Source organism: Anguilla rostrata, chromosome 2 (genome assembly GCF_018555375.3).
Source record: "Anguilla rostrata isolate EN2019 chromosome 2, ASM1855537v3, whole genome shotgun sequence".
NCBI lineage: Eukaryota > Metazoa > Chordata > Actinopteri > Anguilliformes > Anguillidae > Anguilla > Anguilla rostrata.
The window spans coordinates 44,890,003-44,916,136 of NC_057934.1; the positions used below are offsets into that span (position 1 = coordinate 44,890,003).

General features: G+C 39.9%; 1 protein-coding gene across 8 annotated transcripts in view; it reads left to right on the forward strand.

Moving 5' to 3' along the window:
• Nucleotides 1-24,109, forward strand: part of LOC135248176 (protein ELFN1-like) — a 144,924-nt gene extending 120,815 nt beyond the window's left edge. For all 8 annotated transcript variants that reach the window (XM_064322497.1, XM_064322499.1, XM_064322494.1 and 5 more), the window contains one exon: nt 20,347-24,109. In XM_064322497.1, the coding sequence (XP_064178567.1) occupies nt 20,754-23,150 (2,397 nt within the window). In that variant the 5' untranslated portion in view covers nt 20,347-20,753 and the 3' untranslated portion in view covers nt 23,151-24,109. The remainder of the gene's footprint in view (nt 1-20,346) is intronic.
• Nucleotides 24,110-26,134: the final 2,025 nt, after the last annotated feature.

Here is a 26,134-nt window from a genome sequence, read left to right on the forward strand (position 1 = left end):
AACGGAAACCTCTAATCGAGTCGGTGCAACATGGAGCACGTTCACGCGCCCGGCGTCCTCTTCTCCCCCGGCTAAGTGATTCCGAAGTTCACCGGGCCGAATAACTTCTCCTCTCTCGGGAGAAGCAGTTGCATTTTAGCTCAGTTGTTCTGTGTGTCTTGTCGCTCCACCTTGTTCTTCCGTCGAGCTCATGCATTTTTGATGGCGCGCAGGAGATCAAGGGGAGCTCTCTCAATGGCGGGATCTTGGAGTATGATGGCACCTCCGCCAGAGAGCAGGCTGGGAAGAGGAGAGAATGAGAGAGGGGGGTTATATGGCAAAAGGTGGGGAAAAAACTGCCGAATAAAGAAGAGGAAGAGAAGCTCTAAGAGAGATAGAGGGATAGAGGTATAGAAGAAGGTAGACAAAGAGAGGAAGAGAAAATGAAAGGGAGAAGGAGATGGTGGGAGTGAGCGATGACAGTTCTGCTACCCCCATGTCTCATAACATCTAACGCGAGATGAGAACAGCACAGCTGTTAATGTGCCTGTTTCTCTTCAGGGCTTTGCAGAAGCGGCACAGCCAGTCCTCTCCTGGTGCTGCCTTAAGCAATAGAAAGCTGTCATCCCACTGTACTGTGGCGTCTCTGCCAGCTGTACCCAATGGAGAGCTTGGGTCTACTGAGAGATGCCTGTCTAGAGATCAAAACAGAGCTGCAGTAGGCAGCTTTATATTAACTAGTGAGTATGGGAGGATGTGGGGAGACAGGACATCAAAGGTGCCACGTATTTCATTTCCAGAATCATGAACGTGTTTGTGCGTGTGTGTGTATGTGTGTGTGAGTGCTTTTGTGTGCGTGTGTGTGTGTGTGTGTGTGTGTGTGTGTGTGTGCTAGCTTAGTTGGTTAGACCGTGAACTTATGTCATTCCATTAAGTTTAAATAAATAGCAGATGATAAATATGTATTTTGGCACTTGGCACAATAATGCTTCATCCTCTGCAGGGCTATCCAACAGTAATACAAAAAATGTAAAGTTTGGATTTTTATTTTATTATAATTTTTTGAGAAATCCTCACTTCACATGTATCCATTTGACTAATGTTTTGAAGGAATGATGGATGTTTCCTGTAGAAATCAGATTTGAAATGTCCATTGAAAGGAGACTGGAAACAGGGACATTGAGCTGAATGGGAACTGCAGTTTCCTTTCGGGAATTCCTCACTGGCATTTCATTAGATATTTTGTTTTGTTTTGAAATATATTCCACAATTGAAATGAACAATACTTTGTTTGAAGTTTTGCAATGTGCTGTCTAGAGGTTCTTTAAAGTAATTTAGAGAATCTAATTTAATATTCTCCAGAGCATTAAGAATTAAATAAGCATTTGCTTTTGCTGCCACAATACACTAAAACTTATTAGTTGTTTATGGCTCCTAGCTGAACCGGTTTTGAAAATCATTCTCATGTGAGAGAATACATTACACACTATGGAAGTCAGCATTGTACATTGGAGACATGTTTTTATTGCTCAGTTTTGGAAGTACACAGTGGAACAAATTGCTCTTTTCATAAAGTGTCTCTGAAGCCAGAACCAGAGAACCAGAGAGAACCAGAGTTTCACATGGCTTCCAGAGTAGCACTAATATTAGCAATGAAGCAAATAATGCTGCTAATTAGCCACATAAACCACTTTACTTCAGTAATCAGCGACTCAAAGGTCATATGCACGGACAGAGGCCTCCAAATGTTTATATGCTCAACATAGGTTGCATTTAAAGCATAAAAACTAACAGAAGAAATGTATGTGTGCTTAAAGAAATAAAGTATAAAGCTGAATTCTACTGATACTGCCCTGACCAATAGCATATAGCTTACCAATAATTGAAGTTATTTAGTTATTGTTCAATATTGTTTTATTATATGCCTGTCTTTAGCTAGATAATGGACAGTGGACAAGTGCAATTATAAGCTCTTAAAAGCAAATTGTGGTCAGAGTTTGATGTTGTTAATTTACTGTCGACAACACAGACATGTACAGCATTGGTGATGGATAGTTGGAGAGCCAACATGAGCCTTAAACTTCAGTGGATAAATCAGTGGAATAATTCTGTTGGGCGTTAGGGCATATACATGCATGCACACACATGTATATACTGTATATGACAGAAGACAGACTGAAAATGAGACAGATAAACAATAGGTAAATATTCATGTCTAAGACATAGGGTACTGTTTCCTTTAACTACTTTTAATTTCAGAAAGAGAGAACAGTGAAGAGAAACGTAAAATGGCCTCCAATGCAGCATTTGAGAGTAGCTGCAACAGATATGCCTTATAAGAGAATCTACTGAGGAAGACGTGGCTCTTATGTAACCCCATAATTAGACTGTGTGCATCACAGCCTGAATGTCAAGGACCCTTATAAAAGACCTGCTCCCGATGGGAGCCGCGTGGCTCTGGAGCCCTGGGAGCTCCAATCCCACCAGCACATGTCCACCGGGGGGCCGTGGAGGTGGACACTAATTGGTAAAAATGAGGAAGGTAATGTACATATGCACCTAACGCTGTCTGAGGTCCTTTTATATGAGCGGGGTGGGTGTGCTCAGCACGAGGAAGGGGAAACTCCCTCTCTTTTTTTAAGCAAACTAGCGCTTGAAATGTAAAACGCGGAATCTGACAAGCCTTAGGCCACCAAGCGTCGCCCCCCCCCCCCCCCCCCCCAAAGACTCGGCTTGTGTGTACAGTAGCTGTCAGCTCATGCAAAGGATGTCTTAAAGTCTTACTACAAATATGCAGTAGCACTGGACCTAATTTACAACTGGAAAAAAATAACAAATAATTAAGGAGTAATTTATTCTCCCTTAATTAGCGGAGACCAGAGCGATGAATTGGTACATAGCCCAGCAGAGTGAGTCAGAGCAGACAAATAGCAGCTGCATGCATTATTAATGGATCCTGCCCCTTCAGGTTTCACTATACCTTCAAAAAGTTTACACTTAAAGGAGCCCTGCTTCAAAGCTCTGCTGCCAGAGAGCTTAGGTCAGGTTGTCCACACAATCAACATCTGACATTTGATGTCCGCCTGAAAGGTCATGCACTAGGGAATGAAGCAGGGAGAAAAACACTTAAGGTTAATAACTTCCCTCTTAACAAAGGTGGCCGGATGTGCCTGATTGCAGTATCTTTGTAAAATATATTCTTGTTCCTGTGCTGCACAATTATCCTCCCCCCCAACACCCCCAGTTTGTTCCCCACTTACGGTGTGAATGAGGTAGGCTGACTGCTGAAATAGTGAAGGTTGAGCAGGGTTTTCAGTTGAGGGCTGTAAATGTATGGGTTTGATTTATTTTCAGTTTGCCAAGTCAGCTCTTTTGCTAATGCAATCATCCCTAAGGCGGGGGCCGGACGGCTTTAAGGATGTCATGTGAGGCTTTTTGTTTTTTTTGAACAAGGTCAGGAAGGAGCGCTACATAATTCAGGCCACCAGTGGCTGCGCAACTGGAATGAATGGCGTGTCGATTACCCGAATAAAGGTCAGACAGAACTTTCGAGCTGCGCTAACCTTTTCGCGGGGAAGTGTTAAATGTTATACGTTGTTGCGGCTTTAGCCCTTTGGCATTTCTGTGGTTTGAAACTCCCTTGGAACGTTGCTGTTCACGGGGCGGCACACTCTGTGTCCCGTTAACTAAGCCCCGGGCGAAAGAGGGGCTCGCTTTTCTGGCACGCCCTCCACCCCTCACACACACACACCCCCACCACCACCACCACCCCACCCTACCACCACCACCCCCCTCACCACCACCACCACCACCACCACCCCAACAGGCTGGCTGCTGAGCAGAGCCAGGAGTACCTGAAAGCATGGGCTCGTGGTCTTTGTTCCTTCTGTGGATGCTGTAATGTGCTTTTCACTATGCTCAACCACGCATCGCACATTTGTGCACTCTATCGCTGCTCTAAAGTCGGCACGGAGTTATGACTTTTTCTTTGTCATACTCCGCTAAGCACTCTGTATTCGAGTTTTGCGGCGGCCAGGGAAGTTTGAAAGCTTTTTGTTATTACTTTAATTCAGCTGAGGTGATTCTGAGCCACCTTATCCCTGCAGTCAGCAGATACACTGCAGAAAGGCCTTTCTCTCCAAGAAAAGGCACAAAGAAAAAATACATTTTTATATGAGCATGGTTATATAAATGGCTGTACTCAAACACAAAAGCGACACATTCCTTACATACATTTAGATGAAGTTAATGGTATTGGTGTAATCCCTAGCTAGACCTGCATTATTAAAAATTTCATATTAAAACATATCTTAAAATGTATAATACTTGGATAGTCTGTACAGCAAAATCAGTTTTTTTTTCACTTAAATATAGCACTAGATGATATAATGCTATGGACTCTGGGGGGTCAGCAAATTTCAGAATTACAACAGAAGCTTTTTTGTTTTCCTATCGTGTCTGTTATAACAGACTGCATAATAAAATGTATTTGGTATAGTTAACAACCAAGCAGAAAAAGGTTTAATCATTTTTTCACACAGAAGTGGTTTGGATGACAAAAACATACTACTGTGAAAAATTATTTTCCAAAATATTGCATTTTTTTTATTTTTTATTGATTGCCCCTTGTAGTGTAGGTTTTTGAATAGAAGAATATGGTTTTTGATATAGGTCGCAGGAAAATCTACATTCTTTTATAATGTACCCTAATATTTGAATAATGTACTATTGTACAATACATTAACTTTCTGTTATTATTCATCTTTGTGCGGAAATAAACTTCCTTTCTGCTTAAATACATGAGCAAGACCAGACTATTCTTCATTAAAGTACATATTTAAGACATGCCTGATTTTGAATGAAGTATTTCTATTCTTAGGGTTTGATAAACCAGTTGCTAAAGAAGTTCAGAATGAGTATAGCAACCGCTTTTGAAAGGCAGAAACCCGCATTGCTAAATCAAAGGTATTGACAAAAGATTATATATTCTCAGTTTTTACATCTTTAATATTATTTATCTACTCAGCAATAGATAATATGAATACCGTTTTCCAGGGTGTCTAACTGTGCATACTGGAGTGTTTTCAACATTAATGTGTCAGTGTATACAGCAGAAGCAGCTCGGGTTAAACTTGGCCAGTATTCAATCAACATCTGTCCTTAACTTTGGCTTATATGAAGTGTACTCATCCTTCACTGACTTCACTGAGTTCATTTTAGCGATGACTGAACAGTAAACAAAAAAAATTATATTTCAGGCTTTTAGTTGTTAGTCATTTACAAGCTGATCTCTGGAAACAGTGCAGCACACTGCCAGCAAGCCCACTTCACAAAAGAGTGGCAGACTGGAAGCAAAGCCAGCTAGGTAACAATCACAGAAGCATTTGTTAGCCATAAAAAAAATGATTAAAAAATAATGCTTCACTTTGGTCACTTTCCACACAGGTTTTGGGGAGATTTAATTATTCAGTGACTACAACACATTTTCTCACATATTTCTTTTTTTTCAATTCAAGAATTAAATAACTCTTGACCAGTATAGTACCTCCGACCCACCTTTGTATATCTGTGTACAAAAGTAATTGAAAAGATTTGTAAGCATTGTTTGTTTTTACGGTGGCAGTTAATGGGGTGAGGATGAGGATTTAAATGACTATTGGACAGTTGGACAGGAATGAGTCTATTGTATATGAGGCTCTACTTAATCCTAAACTGTGAACATTTCAGATAGCCGTGGAAGAGCCTGGCAGTAGCTACATATCAATTTCAGCCCATGACAACTCACAGATCCACACAGTGATTTTGGAACGCAGAGCTGCTCAAAGAGTATGGCTGCTTTATACCTCACCAGGCGTCTTGAAAATACTGTCAACCTGCAATATCTATGAGTGACATATTGTGAAGGATGATAATCAATATACACAAATAAATATCCTTGGGGGACAATAAAGACAGGGGATTCAAGTTTGCGTCTTACAAATGTAATATTAGTGTTTGATTGCATATTAAGTTTAATTTACACATAATGTAAGGATATCAAGGAAGAGCTGGCTTAATTATAATATAAATCTTCCCTCAAGCACCCCACAAATCCACATAAAACATACTGCTGTTCACTAAGGGGTTAAACACTTTCTGAATTTGGCGTGATAATGCATAATATCACTAATTCAGGAAACCTTTTAAATAAAGGAGCCAATTTTAACTAGCCTGCAATTTTATTTTATTTTTAATAATGAAACATTAGTATTCATACAGAAAACCGATAATTGTAGCTATATTTGCTTCTTCAAGTAGTTTTCACAGCATTCCATTTGATTTACAGTTACTGAACATTGCAGAGATCAAGCGTGAATTTAGAAAAAACAAAATTATTTATATAATAAAGATTGTTTACACTAATTTCATATTCTTCTTTTGGGTACATACAATGCTTAAGGATTGGCAAGTGATAGGTTAGAATGATGGAATGAATAACCATATTCAAAGGTTTGTTCTCTCAATATTACACCTGGAATTTTTATGCCACACTTGTTTTCACCTAGAAAATGCAAGGGTTTTGAGTCCCTTCCCACCTATGCTCCTAAATCCTAATTGATACTATGAATGAAGTATTCCTGAGCACAAGTATTCCTTCCCATAGCTTGAATGTCAGGTAATTTCTTTGCTACAAAGAAAAGTTTCTTAATCTGGGGACAGCACATGTTTCAGAGGAGAACCGTACATTTCTACACTCTCCCTAATTGGCAATGGGGTTCACACATGAACATGGCTGCGGGTGCAGACAGTTGGACATTCCAAATTGGGGTGGGAATAGGGGATGCTCAGCCTCTTGTTAGACACCAAATTTATAAATAATAAAAAAAAGCAGTGTCCCTTAGTTTATGCAGTGTAGTCTTGCTACATGCTTTTCTTGGCTGTTTTTGTTTTTCTCAGGCGTGGGGTCATGTTGTTGCTCTCCTGTACTTTTCTTCAGTACAAGAGATATGTTTGCTAATGTGTAATATTTTTTCTCCTCCCCAGACAAGAAAACACATGGGTAACTTATGTTCAAAGCCAAATTATTCTGTGTTCTTCTTTGTTATTGGAAAGCATGACATTTTGTATCAAGCAATGTCTGCTAATGCCATAGATTCTGCCCATCACTATAACAGCTGTCTCATTTTGTCCTTTATCAGATGTCTTACTTGGTCAAACACTGACGCTCAACATTACCATCACCCATTTATGAAACAGACAAGAAACCCTGCCTTTGTGGGGACGTGTGAAAAATCGCACCCTCTCCTCAAGACCACGGAGGGTCAGCGAGTTAATGGGCTTTTAAGGTAAACGGGCAGGTCGGCACTTACGCTGCAAATGGCGCCTTTGTTTCCCCCGCATGAGGCTGTCACATTGCATCGTGAACAAAATACATCAAAACCCTATCAGGTTCAGGCCTGCTATTGAATCTTCCCAGGCTCTGCCAGGCCATCCAAAGACATCAGGGCGGGAGAGCTGAAGGAGATGACAGGGGCACACCGATGTCTGGCACTAGCACCAGCGATGCCACAAACACTACAACTCAATTCCTCTTTTTCACAGGGCTGTGTGTGTGCGTTCAGGTATCGTGACTTAGTAAGACCAACAAGAAGAACAACAAAAGCCCATGGACAAAAAAAAGACCCTGGTAATGAACAGCCATTATTACGCTTTGTGTTCATCGGTGTAATTTCAAAATTAAGAACTATAACCTCATACTCCCCTTCAGGAGAGGGTCTGGAAACCATAGGTCATATTTGTATTTTTTATGATAAAGAGCGTACAATATTGCCTAATGTATTATTTCCCCAATGAATTCTACACAATGCGTAGCATTGTATTAATAGTTTAATTTTTTTTGACAGATTGTTTACAGTTGTGGCGACCTTGAGAGGAGACATTTCACTCGTCCTTGTCGATGTTTGTTTTGCCACGCTAACGACACTACTCGCTTACAATCCTGTCAGCCGCGATCCCAAGGTCACCAGGGCGCAGATGAGCACGTGAAAACTGCATTTCCATCTGGGGGGGGGGGGGGGTGCAATCAGAGTTATTTAGTGTTGAATCTCTCCTTCTCCCAGGCCATTCTCCCCCACACCTCTGGCTTTGCTTTCCACTGTTTTGGATTCTGCAGCACTGCACGGCTTTGCTGATCCATCCCAGTCCTTTTGCCATGCGGCTGGTCGTGCCGAGAACAAGTCATGCATACAAATGAAGTTTGTCCAGATCAGGAAAGGACCATTTGTTATATTTCACAGCAGAGCGGGATCGCAAGCTGGGTAACGAACAGAAAAACCTCTCTGTTCTGAATAATCGCTAAATGTGAATAAGATTTTGGGGCAGAATTATGTTTTGAATTGTTTGAAAAATATCCTTGTCATATTTGTGAAATGTCTTATCAATATTTAAACATATCAATTTTTAAAGACTAAAAAGCTATTTCATCAGTAAATAGATATTGATTAGTGTGAATATTATTGATTGGTATAAACTGTACTTGGTAATTCATGGCTAACAGAGGCCTAGAAGAAGTGCAGTACTTAATTAACCCCAGGTTCAATCCATTAAGGTGTACCTAAGGGGTACTCATTCATAATATCTGCAGGCAGTGGAGAGAGTGTACCCTAGGTGTTTCTCTTCTGTACTCTACAGCCTGGAAGGCTTACTGGTTCAAGAACTATTTTCTGGGCCATTTTTTAAAAGGCCTCCAGCATTCTAGTGGTAAAAACCTACCACTCGTCAGAGGCATGAACTGAAAGCATGGCCTTCCAAATTCAAAAAATTCAAGGGGAAAAAATAAGGAGCGCCAAGGGCCAGACAATCTCAGGTAGTCTTGTTTCTGTTCATTTAACAGTATGTTGAGATACCATTCTATATGTACTGAAGCAAATGTGCATCCATCCCCATGCTGATTCACAGACGTGTGAGGGCATAACATGGATTTCTACAAACGGTAATTCCCAAAATGGTTTCCCTTTCTTTGGTAAACAATTTGTCTCAACATAGAGCTTTGAGGAGTAGATTAACATGCATTAGTTTTGCATGTACTTAAACTTAATTACATTTTGCAGCAGTCTGTTCAACTGCATTCAAATTTGAGTATTGGTTGTATTATTTAATTGCTTTGTATCATTTTCAGGTGTATTTAACTACAGGAACTACTTTGGCCCTGAAATATTTATTTTCACCATTCTGACCATTTTTTGTACATTTATTTTGACCTCTGACCATATCACCTCCTCTCTCTCTTTTCCCTCTAATCCTGATTGGTGAGTAGTCCAGTAGTCCACACAAGTAGTCCACTCCACTATAGTTACCACCGGTCAACTGCCAAATGTCACGCATTGCTGGTTCTCCCCACTGAGCTGTATAGTGGTTTTTTCTGTGTACAAAAAGAAGGCAATGTTCACACTCATGTCTGAGTAATTGTAGTTCTGCAAGCTACATTTCTCTCAAGGGTACCTCTGCTTTAGTTCAACTATTTTCAGTGTGAAGTAATTGGTAGTTTGTACAACTACACTTTCAGAGTAGTTTCCCAAACACTGTCAACATAAAACATAAATGAAAGTTTAATAATAAGTTAGCCAGTGCGTGCATAAATAAATAAATCTCCAAAACTCTCCAAGCTCAGGATTATTTACCCTTGGATTCACCCTGAGGAAATAATTAAGTTGATTTTCCCTTGTTTTTAAACACTGTATTATACTATTATTCATTTGTCAGTACTCTTGTGTATAAAAAAGTATGGAAGATGCTGTTATAAATATACCCACCCAATTAGGCTTATAGGAGTGTAATGCGCAGATTAAGTAAAAAGAATGGATCAGGAAGTTTAAATACTCTTCTAATTGGTGGTTTTAGAATTGCACATTTGTCATAATTTAGAAAAATGCATGTTTTTTCTACATACAGTATATGCACGTTTACAATTATCGTAAATATTGAATTGCTGTTGTAGGCGTTGTAGGTTATTTAGAAATTAGACGTGTTAGATTTCTAAATTGTTTGAAAATATTGTTGAAAATATAAAAAGTACCCAAAATACCAAAATAAATAGTGGTTTGCTCACAGATGCGATAAATGCATTACAACAAATGTCTTGTACCATATCACAGGGCTCCTTCTTCAAAACCCAAGGTCCCAAACAGATGTGCTGCCGTTATTATTAGTGTAATGGTGTTACCGTGCGTAACTCGGATTCAGAGCATTGGCACTGATAGAGCTGTTTATGAGTGCTGATCTTTTGCCACAGTTGTGCCACTGTGGTGCACAGCATCAGGCAGGTCTTTGCTCTGTAATGTATTATTTATTGCTTGGCAAACCAGACACAGATGTAGTTGTTTTTTCTCCTGTTCTTTTCTCAAGGACAGTTGGCTGTGCTTTACCTACTAAAGGCTAGAGATGCTAGATATAAAGAAAAGTCAGCCAATGCATGCTAGGCAGTGCATTGGTCAAGCTGTGTAAAATATTAGCCCTTGCCAGAAATAACCTCTAATCCATAGGAGCTGATGGCTAGGCAATTAAAAAATCACATCCCTCTATCATTAGTCTGTCACTGCAGTTCTGTCACTCTGGATGCTGTGTGCTCCCTCCCAGTACATGCCGTACGGTCTGCACACAAATCCCTACCTGTTGTGTCAAGCCCCCAAGGACACGCAGCCCGCAATCCTGTAAGCACCCTCAACAGGACGATGGAGATTAATCAGTTTTTCATAAGGGGCACCAGGTGGGAGTATAAATTACACATATCTCCGGAATAAACTATAGCAAAGCTTTGCTACGTGATTAGCCTGCTCATCAGTTTGCGTGACTCTGTGACTCTTAAACTGCATTCAGATTAAATTATCGGCTGTCACAGGGCTATCACCTCCCTGGTCCTCTGGGTGCAGCTTAAGCAGCCGTCTATTTGATAGTGTTGACTTGTCTCTTCGCTCGCATGTGTGAATGCAGACAGAGGCGTAATATGCAGGACACGTACCCGGTATGATTTCGGGGGCATCCGCGATTAACACGCGTGCACGCCAGTGAATAAAGGGTTCACGTCATTTTGAACCGGACTGATGGGTTCTTCAAGCGAAACTGCGGGAGGATTTTTTCTCTCTCCTCCAAACACAGCGCTCTTTATGAGCCTCCTCATTGTAATGCAACATCCCATAGATGCCCAGCCAGATTCCAGCCCTGTAACTGAGCGTGTATCACTTCAGCTCATCAGTAATTCAGAATATAAATGTATGATCCAGGAGGGGGTAGTTTTCCCCTGCACTGTTGAGGAGTCCTGGGGGATAAACACTATCTGATATCAGAGTCATTTGTAAATGGGAACGCTGCTTAGCAGAGGGCACAGCGCTGACTGATGGGAGGTACAGAGCTCAAATAAGTGTCGCATTTTGGCATGAAGGCATGGCAGTCACACTTCTGCCTGGCAAAGTGTGTCTACTGGCAACACGTCTGACGGCGGAATTTCTCCGTGCAAATCTAGTTCAGCACGATCCATCAGGTCTGCACTCAAAAAATACGCTGGGAAGATTGCTTCACTTTTACAAAGGCTTGTCTCGCATTTAAGCATTTGTACATGTTTAGTGAAAAGAAAACAAATAGGCGTGCGGTCCTAAGCATAATAAAAAACCGTCAGAACCGCCCAAAGGTCATATCAATCTCCTTCCAGGCTGTCAGCTGTGGTGCTTACGCAATATGTATGCAAATATGACATGGTAGGGAACGGCTCATTTCACAGGGAAATCTATTACATGTATTAGAACCCCATATGTGATATTATGGTCATGCATCTTACCGCTCTATATATCATATTTTTTCCTCTTTTTCGAGCTGACTGAAGCCTTTCCTCACCCTGCTGGCTCTGCACAGCTCTTGTTTCATTGCCCTTAATGTCTTCAGGTCCGGCTGTTTTATTTCTCCGGTGTCACCGCACACGCGGCTCCCAGCATTCCCGGCCGCTCTTGAAAAAGTTTTCCTGCTTGCGCACTTCACCATGTGGAGTAAAGAGAGAGACAGAGAGAGAGAGAGAGAGACGCAGCAGTGAGTTATGATTTGCGGAGCGGGTTTAATTGGACGCGAAGACAATACATTTCAGTTTCCACAGCACTGCACACACCCCCCGGGGCAGATGGGTAAGGTTGTTCTCGCAGAGTCTGGGGCCACGTGTTGGACGCGGTAGCAGGAAAATGAAAAAAATTACAGGAGAACAATCTGATTTAGGAGACCTATAAGAAGCCGGAATGTATATCACAGAGGAAAGAGTCAGACGAAGCCTGAAGGTGCCAAATCACACAATGGCATTACACATTCAGACTGCTCAGTAAGAGGAAACTTTTAAAAGTCTTTTAGGAGACTGTCCAATAACATAAACTATTTTGTAACTCACTGCCACTGCTGACACCAGGACTCTCTACAGATAGTGTTTTTTCTCTCCTCTCTCGTGTCTGTGTGGCAGCCTCAAAGTCTAACCAAGTCTTCAGGCGTGGCGATGCACCACGCTCTGTCACTGACGGCTGACCTCCATTCAGTAACATTTCTGAAAGAGGCTGGGACTTAATTCATTTTGTTCATTCATCACAAATAGGTTATCTTCTCACAGAAGGAAAAAAAACATGCTTCACTTTGCTTGGCACCACTTGACATTTGCTACTGTAGAAGAAGGACTCTGCACCTTTTGAGATTCAACCGTGCGGTGATATTTTTTAGACCATATTACTGGAAAGATCTCTTTTGGACACAGGGTTAATATGCTGGTGAATATTTCATGGGCTCCTGGACAGTCACTCAATTTATCGATCAGTCACTCACTTTAGAGTTTGGCCCTGTAACCAGGTAGGCCAAGAACATGCCTCATCGAACCTAATTACAGATTCATTTCATTTTTATTCCTGGAATCCTGCAGCTACCATTTATTTCTTTTTTCTCTTTTTTAAATTCAGGATTGTATGGCATGTGGATGAAGAAATCTTGGACAAAACTAAATCTATAGAATTTTGTCTGCCTTTATTTTTTACAACAACAAAGTATATACACCCCTTTTCTTCACTCTTAAAGAATGAATTTGTTTTGTGGAAAAGGTAATTCCCCTGGATAACCCAAAGTTAATGAATTGCAATGAGCCTGGGAGTGCTGCAGCTATCTGAAGCCCTTTACCGAAAGTAATACATTTGATTTCAGTTATAACAGGCACCTAGCACTATTGTTTATATTGTTTTCTGGAAATTGCTTGTGTTTTCGGTCCAGGTCTGTACTCTTTCAAATCTGAAAAGTATTGTTAGCTGGTTCATATTTTGAGAGGTGTTATTTTGGTGTCAAGCTCTACTGCTTGACCGTGACATATTTTGCTGAAGTCAATGGACATGAACCATGGGATCATTTTGCTGTTGACCCGTAATGGTTTAAGAGGTTTATGTTCTGTATCTGTACACTGCTGCTTCTTGTAGTCACGTATGACTGTGTAATTCTGAACCTCGGCATCCTGGTGTGATACCTATATCAGGCCATCATTGATGTCTGTGCACATGGAGCTTGCACCAGGCCATGGAGTGCAGGAGGTGTGCTTCAGCACCATTCCTACTGGAACCCTGGGGCATATGATCACACTCCCTCCCCCTGCCGTAACACCATCACTGCATTACTGGGACACACAATCTACTGGAGGCCATACATTCTCATGAGCACTTCAAGGAAGCTGGAAGTATCAGCTGCCTACACATCCATCATAAGCCTTGTGTGTCACAATCAGGTTCCTGTGGCTTTTAAATCTTTGCTGGAGGACCCATTTTAACAGAATTATTGGTCCCAGCAGTGACTCAGCGTGAGCATGCATATTATCTTGGATCAGCCACAGATAATTCTAAGAGAATACAAACTTTCTCATAGGAATTCTTTCTTTAGGTCTTTTGCTAACTGTTTACCCTATTGTTCCTTTAGTCATGAACTGACAATGACTAATCAGTTGTCCCATTGCTGCAATATCCTCCATCAATTTGGGAGAGTACGGATTAACAAGCCTGTCCTCTGAACCTGCCCATATCCTGAATGCAGACGTAAGATCACTATTGTAAAATAAATACCCTGCTGACCTTAACATCTACCTCCCTGGGCAATACAATGGCTAACTGAATATGGACCCTGCAGGGCTACTGGCCACAGTTGGCCTGGCATGGTCAGGATTCAATTGTGCCTTGTGGGGTGCATCACTTCACTGAAAACCAGTGTGTTATCTGAACCTGACAGCCCCAAGAATTTCCCTTTAGTGACAGCCCTTTAAAGGAACAATCTGTGCCTCATTTCATAGTTACCATGGAGACAGCAGTTATATAAACCGAACGATTTAAAACTACAAATGTATTTATTAATGCTTTTAGTTGATGTAATAGTACGTGACAGCTAGCATTTGGGTTTACTTTTATATGTTTTTTTTAAACGAAATCTCCATCCTGCTATACTCCTTCTGTGGAGATAAAACTGAAAGTAACTTTGATGTTGTCTGCGCATGGATGAAGCAGACCTTTTATTTTGCCTTTTGGGTATTATTCAAGTTGCAGTGACAAGTGCATTTAGAGCAAACACTCCTACTGCACATTGTCGAACTCCCACACGAGTATATGCTGTCAAATATGCAATATTTATTGCTTTATTTGCTTACAGATATGTTCACAGCAGTTTACTACAATGTAGAATGCTTAAATTGAATGTGCTGTGTGAACAGAGGTTCACAGAAAGGTTAGTTAATTCCAAAAGTTCATTTAAAATTATAGAACAGGGTGTTTTCTAAATGGTAACAGACTCTTTGTCACACATTCTTAATACATTACTCAGTACTTCTCTATCATGAGTTCTGCACTGCTTGTTTCTTGAAGGAGAGTTGTGAATAGGTTTATATTGTTTGAAAAAACATAAGGACCTTCTCTTTCCAGTAGATGATGTAACCTTACCTTTTGGAAATGTTGTTTGTATGGGGCTGCTTTCATTCACATACTGGGGCCTATATGAAGTTTTCCACGTGATTACAATAGCCTTTCTTCACAAAAGCAATGCCACATTGTCAGTGCCAGCTTACAAGCTGTTGATCCCTATATAATTAAATTACAGAAATTGCAGAATTTTCTTTTATAGTATTTTATGTATTATGTAAGAAGCAAGCAATGTTTTCAGTAATAGAACAAGTTTAACCTTGCAGAGTGGAAAGATTCACTTTCTAAGGTTTATAACTCTTGTTGTGTGCAGTCTGCGCAACATGTCGTCATCAGGCACAAAAATGATGGGATATGCTCAACCATACGAAGGAACAGGTATGTCAGCTGGAAACACAAGCACCTTATAGTCATTGACTGGAAAAATATGCAGTTTATAAACAAATCATATGAGACCAAGTGGGGCCCAAAAGTTAAGGGCACAAATAAATATGCATTCAAACTGTAATTACTGCTCAAATTGACCCCATCCAGAGCTGTGTTGATATTTCTTAAAGACAGGCAAACTATAAAAATAAAGGTGATCGTGAAGCAATCCAGAAATGTTATATATGCCCATGTACAAAAAATCACATGGAGAACGGATACTGATTTTTTTAAATTACCAGAATATTTTCTGTTTCAAAAAACCATATGTGAAACATATCAAACACATTACAAATCTGAAATATGAAAAGTTACTATAGAAAATTATTTGAAAAGATCTGTGGGCACTGGGCAGTCATAAACAATTTTATAAACAAAAAAAAACAAAGAACTACTACATGACTCATCCACCTCGAAACAGTTTATTGCTTAATTATTATAACTTGAATTATAACAATTTATGTCATGTATTATTTTTGTGAAGGTAGAGATCGTGTTCTATAAATATTAAATGAACACTGGAGAAAGAAGAAAATGTTGAAACACTGCAGTGAAGTAGGATTGGATTTTTTTACAGACCGTGTACATTAATTTTCCCAGAAAGCAATGTCACAACCACAGAAAGGAACTCGGTTATGTACCTCAAAGAAAAGGCTCATACAGAATATTAAATAAGAGTCAAACAGGAATAAAACTTCAGGTACAGTATTGAAGACAATACTGCGAAATATTACTTTGGCCCTGAATTAGCCTGAATCAATTTTTTGAGTCATTTACAAATTCTCTGAATTTGTGTATGTGTATTTTTAAGTAATTTTTGTGCTTTAAATCAAATCTTGCTGTTTCAGAATTGCAGTTCCTTTTATTGTATGACACTGAAATCACTCAATATACTGTATGTGAAGGAAATACAGATATTTAAAATGTTTTAATATACTTGGTCATTCGGTCATATCCATGTCATTGATGCAATATCTTGCATATCCTTCAAGGCAACTCATTAATATTGTCAAATTCTCTGCGCATTAGGAACCAGTCAACAAAGACCATCTGTGGGTGTGGCAGAAAAAAATAGGTGTGATCCTGAAAATTCTTTTTATGTTCTTTTGTTAATGTTTTGATTGTCTCTTAGGTTCCACACATCTTTTCACATGTAAACTGGCTGATTCATTCATTCTTCATCTTCAAGACAATATTATGCTATTTTCCGAGCCTTTCACATACTAATGCTTGTTCTGTACATGCGTTGTGCCAGTGGAGGGTAAGGGATTGAGTGTAGTACATATAAATAACATTTCTGTCTACATTTATTACATTTATAGCTCCATCTGTGGTTCAGCTTTTGTCGTTCATCCTAAAGAAACATGGACAAAACAATGGTGTACTGAGCACTGTTTAACAAAATCCAGGAAGTAAGCCTCAGTCAGGGACGGTGACCTACAGCACACATGCACAAAATCAAGCCTGCATAAGTCAATATGATTAATAAAGCTGCATTGATTTTCTCCCAAGAAGAGCCAAATAATCTAAGCAAGGCTGATGCAGGTCATGTCAAGGGCATACTTTGGCCAGTTTAAACAAGAATTACCTCCTTAGCCAGGCTGTAGGGCTGTAGGACTTGACAAAATGTGTCGTTGCTCACATTAAGAAATTTAACCTCTCTGGCCCTTCTGGATATCTCTGTAAAAATGAGAACCTACAGATATATGATAACGCGGGTACTAACTGTAATGTATATGCCATAAAGCTCACTAAACTGGAAAAAGTGATGTTGCAGCACTGCTTTGTCATTAGAACTTTGGTGAGACTTTGCAACATTAACTATGATATTTGTGATGCTATAAGTTTGAGATAAAGTAATGTAAAAACATTCCCCTATTGAAACATCAGGAACAATTTTTTTTTTTTTGTTATTCCAGTCAAGTTTGTCCATTGTCCATATGTAACATAATTGGTGTTTCACACAAGTACATGCACTTTAAATAGCTACGGTTGTGGTCAGTATTCCTTTCTTCTGTGAGCCAGCGATTCTTTGGCTATCCCAGTAAAACATAGCCAAGAAGGCCTTAGACAATGGATACTTTGTTCTATAGGGGATCCTGTTAAACATTGTATGGACTAATACAGGAAAATAGATGATGGCTAACATGGTAGACCTATCGATCTCATTAGCTCTGATAGCATCGCAAGTCCTTATTAATTGTACTCTTGGAGGAATAACAGGTAAGTCCCATGTACTTATTTATTGCAAGTGCAATAAACAGATGTTGCTATTGTCTGATATGGTCTAGGTAATCAAGGCAGTACAGATTTATATGAACAAGTAATATTAGGGGTGCTGTAAGATTTCTGATGAATGGGTATTAGAAAAATGTAGAATGAAGATGAGGTCACTGAGACTTCTGAAGTGTTTTCCCTCACCATCTCCAAAACTAGTTGGTTAATATTGTACAAAGTTGGATTAGATAGCATTGCCATTGTTGAGCCTTTCCACTGATTTTCTTTCCTATTAAGCTAAGCAAGATATAAATTAGCATGAATAAATGTGGCATGGATGTTTTATTTGCTTGTTCTGTAGGCTAATGGTTCCAGTCATGGTTGTAGATCCATCATAGCCATTATTGGCTATGTTATTGTAGCATGCTCTCTACCTAGCTGTTCTAAATATGACACAATCTGGGCATTAGCAGGAAAAGTGCAGGAACTTTACATCAGTGGTTCCCAACCCTGTCCCTGGAGATCTACCACCCTGTAGATTTTCATTTCAACGCTAATTTGACACATCTGATTCTACGAATTAACAGCTCAATGACATCGGTAGCATTTGAAAGAGGCATGTTTTGTTAGGTTTGGAGTTAAAATTTTCAGGATGGTAGATCTCCAGGAAAAGGGTTGGGAATCATTGCTGTGCACATCATAATGTGAGTGCAAAATGAAATTCGAATACCTCATTATCACAAAATGCCAATACCAAACAACAGATATTCTACAGTATTACAATCTGCCTGTATTGTCTGAGAGAAAATTACACTTTATAATAAATTGCAAAACCATAAGTGCCTGTTTCAAATGCAAGTGTCACTTTTAAGTGTTTCAACTGAAAAGAATGAGTGACTTACCGATGGCATTGAAGCAAATATGTGGTGCATTATGTTTCTTTCAAAAGTAAGGAAAGGGAAAAACAAGTCAGGTTATTCTTTCAAAGCAATACATCCCAATACTGCAGTTCACAAATTGGTGCAGAGTTTGAGAAATCACCTCCTTATGCTGTTAGACTGAATACAATTATAACTGGTACAGTAGTCCTCAGCTGGGCGAAATTTAATTTTGCTTCAATGCAGAGCTCATTACTTGTATGCCACTGCCAGTGACTTCATCAATAAAGACCTTTGTAATAAACTGCACCATGCTTTCACAATATTGAATAACAGATCAAGTCACCTCAAGCACTAATCAGCACATGGCCTCTCAACCATCAATCAACTTCTGCTGTATGGCTCCTCAGCTCATATTTACTCTGGGAACTCATCACAGTGAGGAGGCCAATCTGATGGAATCTCATCATATGTCATGTTCACACAGGGCATTGGAATTGCCAAGGTATAGCGCAAATACATCTGCAGGAGTATAGTGTGCCATACAACAGTGTACATGGTCTGGCAGTTATTATCAATATCACACACTTCCAGTTGATGTGACAAGGCATAGGGCTGTTATTATTGTACAGCTTGTTTGCTCTCCTGTGACAGTAGTAGCAGGCCCTTCATTTTGACCTGATGAGGGTACTTTTGAAGATTCAGTAGTGTTGTCCCTAGTGGTACATTTCTATATTGCCATGAATTTCCTGATTTTTTCACAGTACTATGAACATAGATATATGTCATACCAAACATCTCTACCAAACATGTCTACCAAAGTATGTGTACATGCTCGTTCTTATTTATGGGGACCAACTGTTGTCTGCTTGGGCTTATTAGCACAATACTTTATAAGATGTCAAACATCAATTACTCTTTGGGCTGTCTGGGCCACAGGGTTCATGCAGTGCTTAGGCCATATGGCAACATGTAATGTACCAGTGGGGCTGCAGGATGGGGTCCTGCTGCCAATACGGGAGATATTACATTATCCCATGTTATAACATGGGATTTCAACAGGGTGTATTTAGTTCAATCTCCACAGAGAAAGCAGGAGCAAATTGCACTAATAAAAAAAACCAAGAAATTGGATTTCATAAGCAGTATGTTTTAAAGCAGAGCTAGGAAAACGTGTTCTTAGAGGATAGTATAATGTGTCTTATATGTACATCAGAAACTTATTTTTTAATGATTTAATTCGTCCAATCATGTATTCTAAAGGGTAAATTGAAATAAAAATTTAATAATTAATACGTAATACTTTGTCCCACTGATGGCCGTCCTTTCAACCACATAACAGCCTCTGGAATTATGTTATACATCATACATGAGTCTTGAAATATGTGATCTTTCAAATTTTCTACATTATATTTTTAGTATTTCTTTGTTGTATTTATTACAGTTTTCAGAAGTATATTATAATGACCTTTTCTGAAGAGAATAATCCCAATTGGCTGAGATTATTATCCAAATATCCATAAAATTATTAACTTGCTAAAAGTAAATTGCTGATTTACTGCCTGTTTAGAAATATTATTTATATATAAATGTTTAGGCTTATTATGCAAACAGTATTTTTCCATGTTAAATTTTTATTTGGAAATTGCAGGTGTAGATTATAATGTAGACAGAGCTTCTAGATTCTTTTATTTATGATTCTATTGATATTCATTCTGGTATCCTATCTGATGTTATCCACACAGAATCTATGCACATCACAGCACAAATATTATTTTCTTTCTGGTGTGTGGTAGAATGGTTCAATGGGTCACATATAAGTGATGTGTTTGTTCTATATGCAGATTTTTGTTCAGTTTCAAGTCGGTATTACCTTCTTTCCACTGATCCACCCCTCTTCTCTTCCTTTCCAGGGTCGACTGTGGAGTCATAAATGAAAGATCAGTGAAGGTACAAGAGACAAGAGATCAAGGCTAGTCAGAAATGTGGGCCACAAGGGAAATAAGCACAAGCCAATCTGAAGTGGTGATATACTGAGTCCCAGAGACCAATCAGCACCTCATGCCAGTCAACAGTCACACGTGCAAAGAAATCTAAATGCACAGGCTGTGTCGCGTTGCCTTGTATAACACTGTCTGGTCCAGACAGTACAGAATCATCCAATTACTGTCCTTTTCACTCCATTGGTGGTGAAGTATGGACTTTTTTGCCTAAACTGGAGAAAGGTTGTGAACCCTGTGAGATTCCTCATTTTGTGTCTCATAGGAAACTTATCCCGCCTTGTTGATGGTGTCGCCACTCGGTAACTATCTGTAAAATCATGAATTCACGAGAAGCGCAGATAGCTTCCCATGGACATGTTGTGATGAGTGCCTTTTTTTGGTGGGTGGCATTCCTCTCTTTGATGCAGACTGGTGGGGTGAGAGGGGACTGTTGGCTTATTGAGGGGGAAAAGGGTTTTGTTTGGCTGGCGATTTGCAGTCAGAACCAGCCACCTTACGAGGCCATTCCCCAACACATCAACAGCACCATTGTGGACCTGCGTCTAAATGAGAACAAGATAAAAAGCATCCATTACTCTGCCCTTAGCCGCTTTGGCAACCTGACTTACCTGAACTTGACCAAGAATGAGATCACCTACATAGAGGATGGGGCCTTTTCTGCCCAGTTCAACCTTCAGGTCCTCCAACTGGGCTTCAACAAGCTGCGGAACCTGACAGAGGGCATTCTCAGGGGTTTAGGCAAACTTCAGTACCTCTACCTCCAGGCAAACCTGATTGAGACAGTGACACCCAATACCTTTTGGGAATGCCCCAACATTGAAAATATAGACCTCTCTATGAATCGTATCCAGCAGTTAGATGGGTCAATTTTCACCGGTTTGAATAAGTTGACCACTTGTGAGTTGTATACCAACCCTTTCAACTGTTCCTGTGAGCTCTTGGGATTCCTCAAGTGGCTGGCAGGTTTCCCCAACAGAACAACTGAGCGCATGGTGTGTGATTCCCCTCCGATTTACTCTGGCTACAGCCTTCTCAGCCAGAATCCAAGCATGCCCACTTACCGCAATGCCCTGCACATGCTCTCCACTTTGTGCACAGAGGACTATGTGACCTCATACATCCCTGGAACTCCCGACACCACCACACTCCCACCAGACTCAACCCCCTGTGGAGTAGAGGACTGCCCCTCAGGGACTGGGCCTTATGACATCATCAATATAAGCCCACCATACATTGACCTTGATGTGAAGCCTATTATGAGACTGAAGCAAGTGACACACACCAGTGCGGTCATTATGGTTCATATCCCTAATCCTTTCAAGAAGATGTACATCCTGGTTCTCTACAACAACAGCTTCTTCACCACCATACAGCCTCTCAAGAAAGAAAAGGAGGAGATAGAACTGAAAAATCTGAAAGCTCACACAGAGTATACCTACTGCGTTGCCTCAATACGCAATTCTCTGCAATACAACCACACCTGTCTGTCTGTTTCCACAGGCACAAAAAAAGGAAAGGAGAGAGAGGCAAACAACTCTACCGCCACTCACTACATCATGACCATCCTGGGGTGTCTTTTTGGCATGGTAATAGTTTTAGGGGTAGTCTACTACTGCTTGCGGAAAAAACGGCAACAAGATGAAAAACATAAAAAAGCAGGAAATATCAAGAAGAATATAATTGAACTCAAGTATGGACCTGAACTAGAAGGAGGAACTATCTCACAGTTGACACAAAAGCAGATGATGAGTGGAGAGAACATGCCCCGGATGCCCTACTTACCTTCCAGTGGCGAAATGGAGCAGTACAAACTACAGGATATCAGTGAAACCCCTAAAACAGCCAAGGGGAATTACATTGAGGTCCGCACTGGGGAGCCACCCGATCGCAGAGAATGTGATATGTCCATGCCTGGTAACAACCAAGGTTCAGTGGCTGAAATCTCCACTATTGCAAAGGAGGTAGACAAAGTAAATCAGATCATCAATAACTGCATTGATGCCCTGAAATCTGAGTCCACATCCTTTCAAGGTGTGAAATCTGGAGCAGTATCCACTGCAGAACCCCAACTAGTGCTAATATCAGAGCAGCCCCAGAGCAAGTCTGGCTTCCTCTCCCCAGTGTACAAAGAGAGCTACCACCACCCGCTGCAGAGGCACCACAGTATGGAGGCCGCACCCAAGCGCTCCAGCACCTCTTCCAGCGGCTCCGTACGGAGCCCCAGGTCGTTCCGCTCAGAAGGAGCCTACAAGTCTGAGGCCAAGTACATTGAGAAAACTTCACCAACGGCTGACACCATCCTGACCGTTACGCCAACGGCCGCCATTCTACGCGCGGAGGCAGAGAAAATCCGTCAGTACAGTGAGCATCGGCACTCCTATCCAGGCTCCCACCAGGGTGAGCAGATGGAGGGTCCGGGAAGCAGGAAGCCCTCCATTCTGGAGCCTCTCACACGCCCGCGCCCGAGAGACCTTGCCTACTCCCAGCTCTCACCCCAGTACCACAACCTGAGCTACTCTTCCAGTCCTGAGTACTCCTGCAAACCAGCCCACAGCATCTGGGAGCGTTTCAAGCTCCACCGTAAACGACACAAAGAAGAGGAGTACATGGCAGCAGGACATGCACTCCGCAAAAAAGTGCAATTTGCCAAGGACGAGGACCTGCATGACATTTTAGACTACTGGAAAGGGGTATCAGCTCAACAGAAATCTTGATTTTACCCAGACTACTGCTTCTGAATATGGACCAAAATAATACAGCGCAAAACATTTAAAACTACAAGAAAGAAATAGATTTACAAGGAGAAATATCTAGATTGTTGTGAAATTCCTCCGCAGCTATTTTTATTCAGACTGTATTTCTGGACAAAATGGAGAAAGAACCATAAAAACTACTTTCTCACATTTGTGAGTATATGAACCAAATGAAAGAGAAAGATCTTCAACTGAGGAAAGTCAGCTGTATTAAATTGTCCTAATCTTTTTTTCTAGAAAAAAAAGAAAACAAGCAAAAAAAGTATTGGAATATAATTATTTGGGTATTGCATGGCCATGTCCTGTGACTGTGGATTAACTGTCTGTGTACTTTGAGCGAAAAACCGACAAAAACATGTCCGCTGATCACTGTATACAAGACTGTGTATATGGTTTTCTTTGCCAGAGAACTGCACTCCCATGCACACATTTTTCTCACTCTGCATTGTAAAGTAACTATTTATCAATGCATTCTACATCGAAAAACTGTGTATATATAAAAATTCTATATTTGCAATGTTTGCTGTATAAAAAGAAACAATTACCTGTTTGTATCAGGTTTTAACCATGAATTTTAGAGACAGCTTCATTATTTTTTTCAGTCTCAAATGAATGTCTCCTGTCCTGATGGATAAAAAGCTGCACTGTTTGTTGAAATGGTACACTCTTCTGAACATATCCTTTTTGGTCTCCTCCCCCCTCCTTCCTTTTTTTTCTATTGCATATATTTTGCAGAAATCACAAATCAAACTGCACAATATTAACAGCTGAGATTCATCGTTCCCCAAATAATTATATTCAACCAAAGTGCTGTGGTAGCAAGTCATTACATGCTCTGCTGATGTTTCAGCCACTAAACTGATCTACAGACCCGAGGATGAATGTATTCTTTACGTAATAAAAGTGTATGGCAGCCCCAATGCGGCAGCTTTTTGTTATTCACAAACATTGACCTCCCTTGATCTGTGGAACCCAGTACTAGGTTTTTGCATTATTATTTTGTAGTCAAATATTTTGCTCTCTGACATGTTGCATGAAAAATCACCTAAATAACGGAGCAGGCTTTCTCTCACGTACAGAGAAAGGCGTTTCTAATAGGTATCTATACTAATATAGTAAAGGGGTTTAAGTGCAGGTCCAAGTAGCTGCATCTTAATCTTTCTTGGCAGGAGACTTGCTAATAGCCTTCATGCTTTTAAAATACAGTACAGAGAAAGCCAACGGAAAGAGTGGGTGACCAGGCTAAAACATTGATTCATAATTTCCACCATAACAATCCATTTCAACGTCATCCAACTACCAAGAGAAATTAACAGCTGATACTCTGTTACTATGAGGTGTTATTACAACATTGGACTGTAACAGCACTTTTGTAAACGCTCGCTTTCACTGAGGGAACAAGCATGACTAAGCAACCCAGTTGAAGAGAGCTAAAAAGTGTTTAATTTATTCAGCGTTAATCCTATTTACATTCAATTGTTACAATTGAGACAAACTGTTACTACTGCTTTATGTATTACCTGATTATATATTTTGAGTGAATACTAGAGGTAATTGGATAGTCCAATGTCTTATTTCAACAGCCTTAATAATTCTGGGATTCCTGGATTTCATTTCTTTCAACGCCAAGAGGATTTGGACATTTTTCCTCATCAGTTGTTACTTTTCTAAATGCAATTCTTTAGATTTAATGAGCTGTGTGTTTTAATTACAGATATATTAACAAGTAACCTACATGTTTTTCGTACTGCATATTGTAGCACTCCTGTGTCAACGTGAAGTCAGGCAAGAGAAAAGATGGAAAACAGTACCTCTGGAAAATAATGTTTAACCATGTAATGCAGTTGTAAAAGGGCAACTGAAAGACTTGCTTATTGATGGATTTCAAAGGGCTTTGTGATCCATCAGAAATGAACAAGAGCACAATAAAGTGTTTTTTTTTCTTTCTTAATGAAATGCTATCTATGCTAATGAAATGTTACATTAGACCAATGCTGTGAAATAAATAGGGGAAAATCAACATCTTCAGCCCCATCAGAAGTTTTCGCCCATGAAAAGCACATCTACATGGCTGTGTTTGGACGTATCACCTTCTATATTCACATAATCCTACATTTTATTTTACTGCAAGCAATCAGAACAGTTAATAGATGTATGAAAACCTTTTCTGTTTTATATCACATGAATTGTATGACTTCTTATTGTATTGTATCTTACTTATATTTTAATATTATACATTTTTTAATATTATGTATTTACTGGAATCTGTTTGTAAATGCATTATTGAATGTGTTGTAAATATGTATTGTCTCATTATTATTATTATGAATGACAAAACATATTTACAACACATTCAAGAATGTTAGGAAGATAAACAGATTATGATTTTATCTTCCGTTCATTAAAATAATTGACTGATGCTGTATGTTCAATAGAATTCGTCACATTGAAGACATTCCATTAATACCCAGAAACTGGTAAGTATATTATATAGTGTACAGTAATATGATATTCGAGTATATGAGTATTGTCTCTTCCACGGCTTAAGAAATTTTCCCATCATCACAAAATCATTAAAATTGAACCAACCAAGCTGAGATGGAAGATCATCTAAACAAGTAGCCAGAGCCCATAAGTGAATAGTTTATTTTCTTATCTGTAGTTTCATTTAATCAGCTGCTCCCCGTATTTGAATGCTACATCTCACGGCTGGTACAAAGCTGCCAACCTACAATGTGAGCGTCTCCTTCTGGCTTTGGTCTCCTTTGAAGGACAGTGCAGTATGTTTAACCATTGAGTCATGGATGGGGTTTGCTTTTTGTTTAGGAGCAGTACTACAATTCAAATAAGACATTGGCAATTTGCAGAAGGCACTAAGTGCACGTTAGGCTATTACCCTGTACTGCTGAATATCAAACCTTAGCAGCTATTTACCCTCTTCTGGG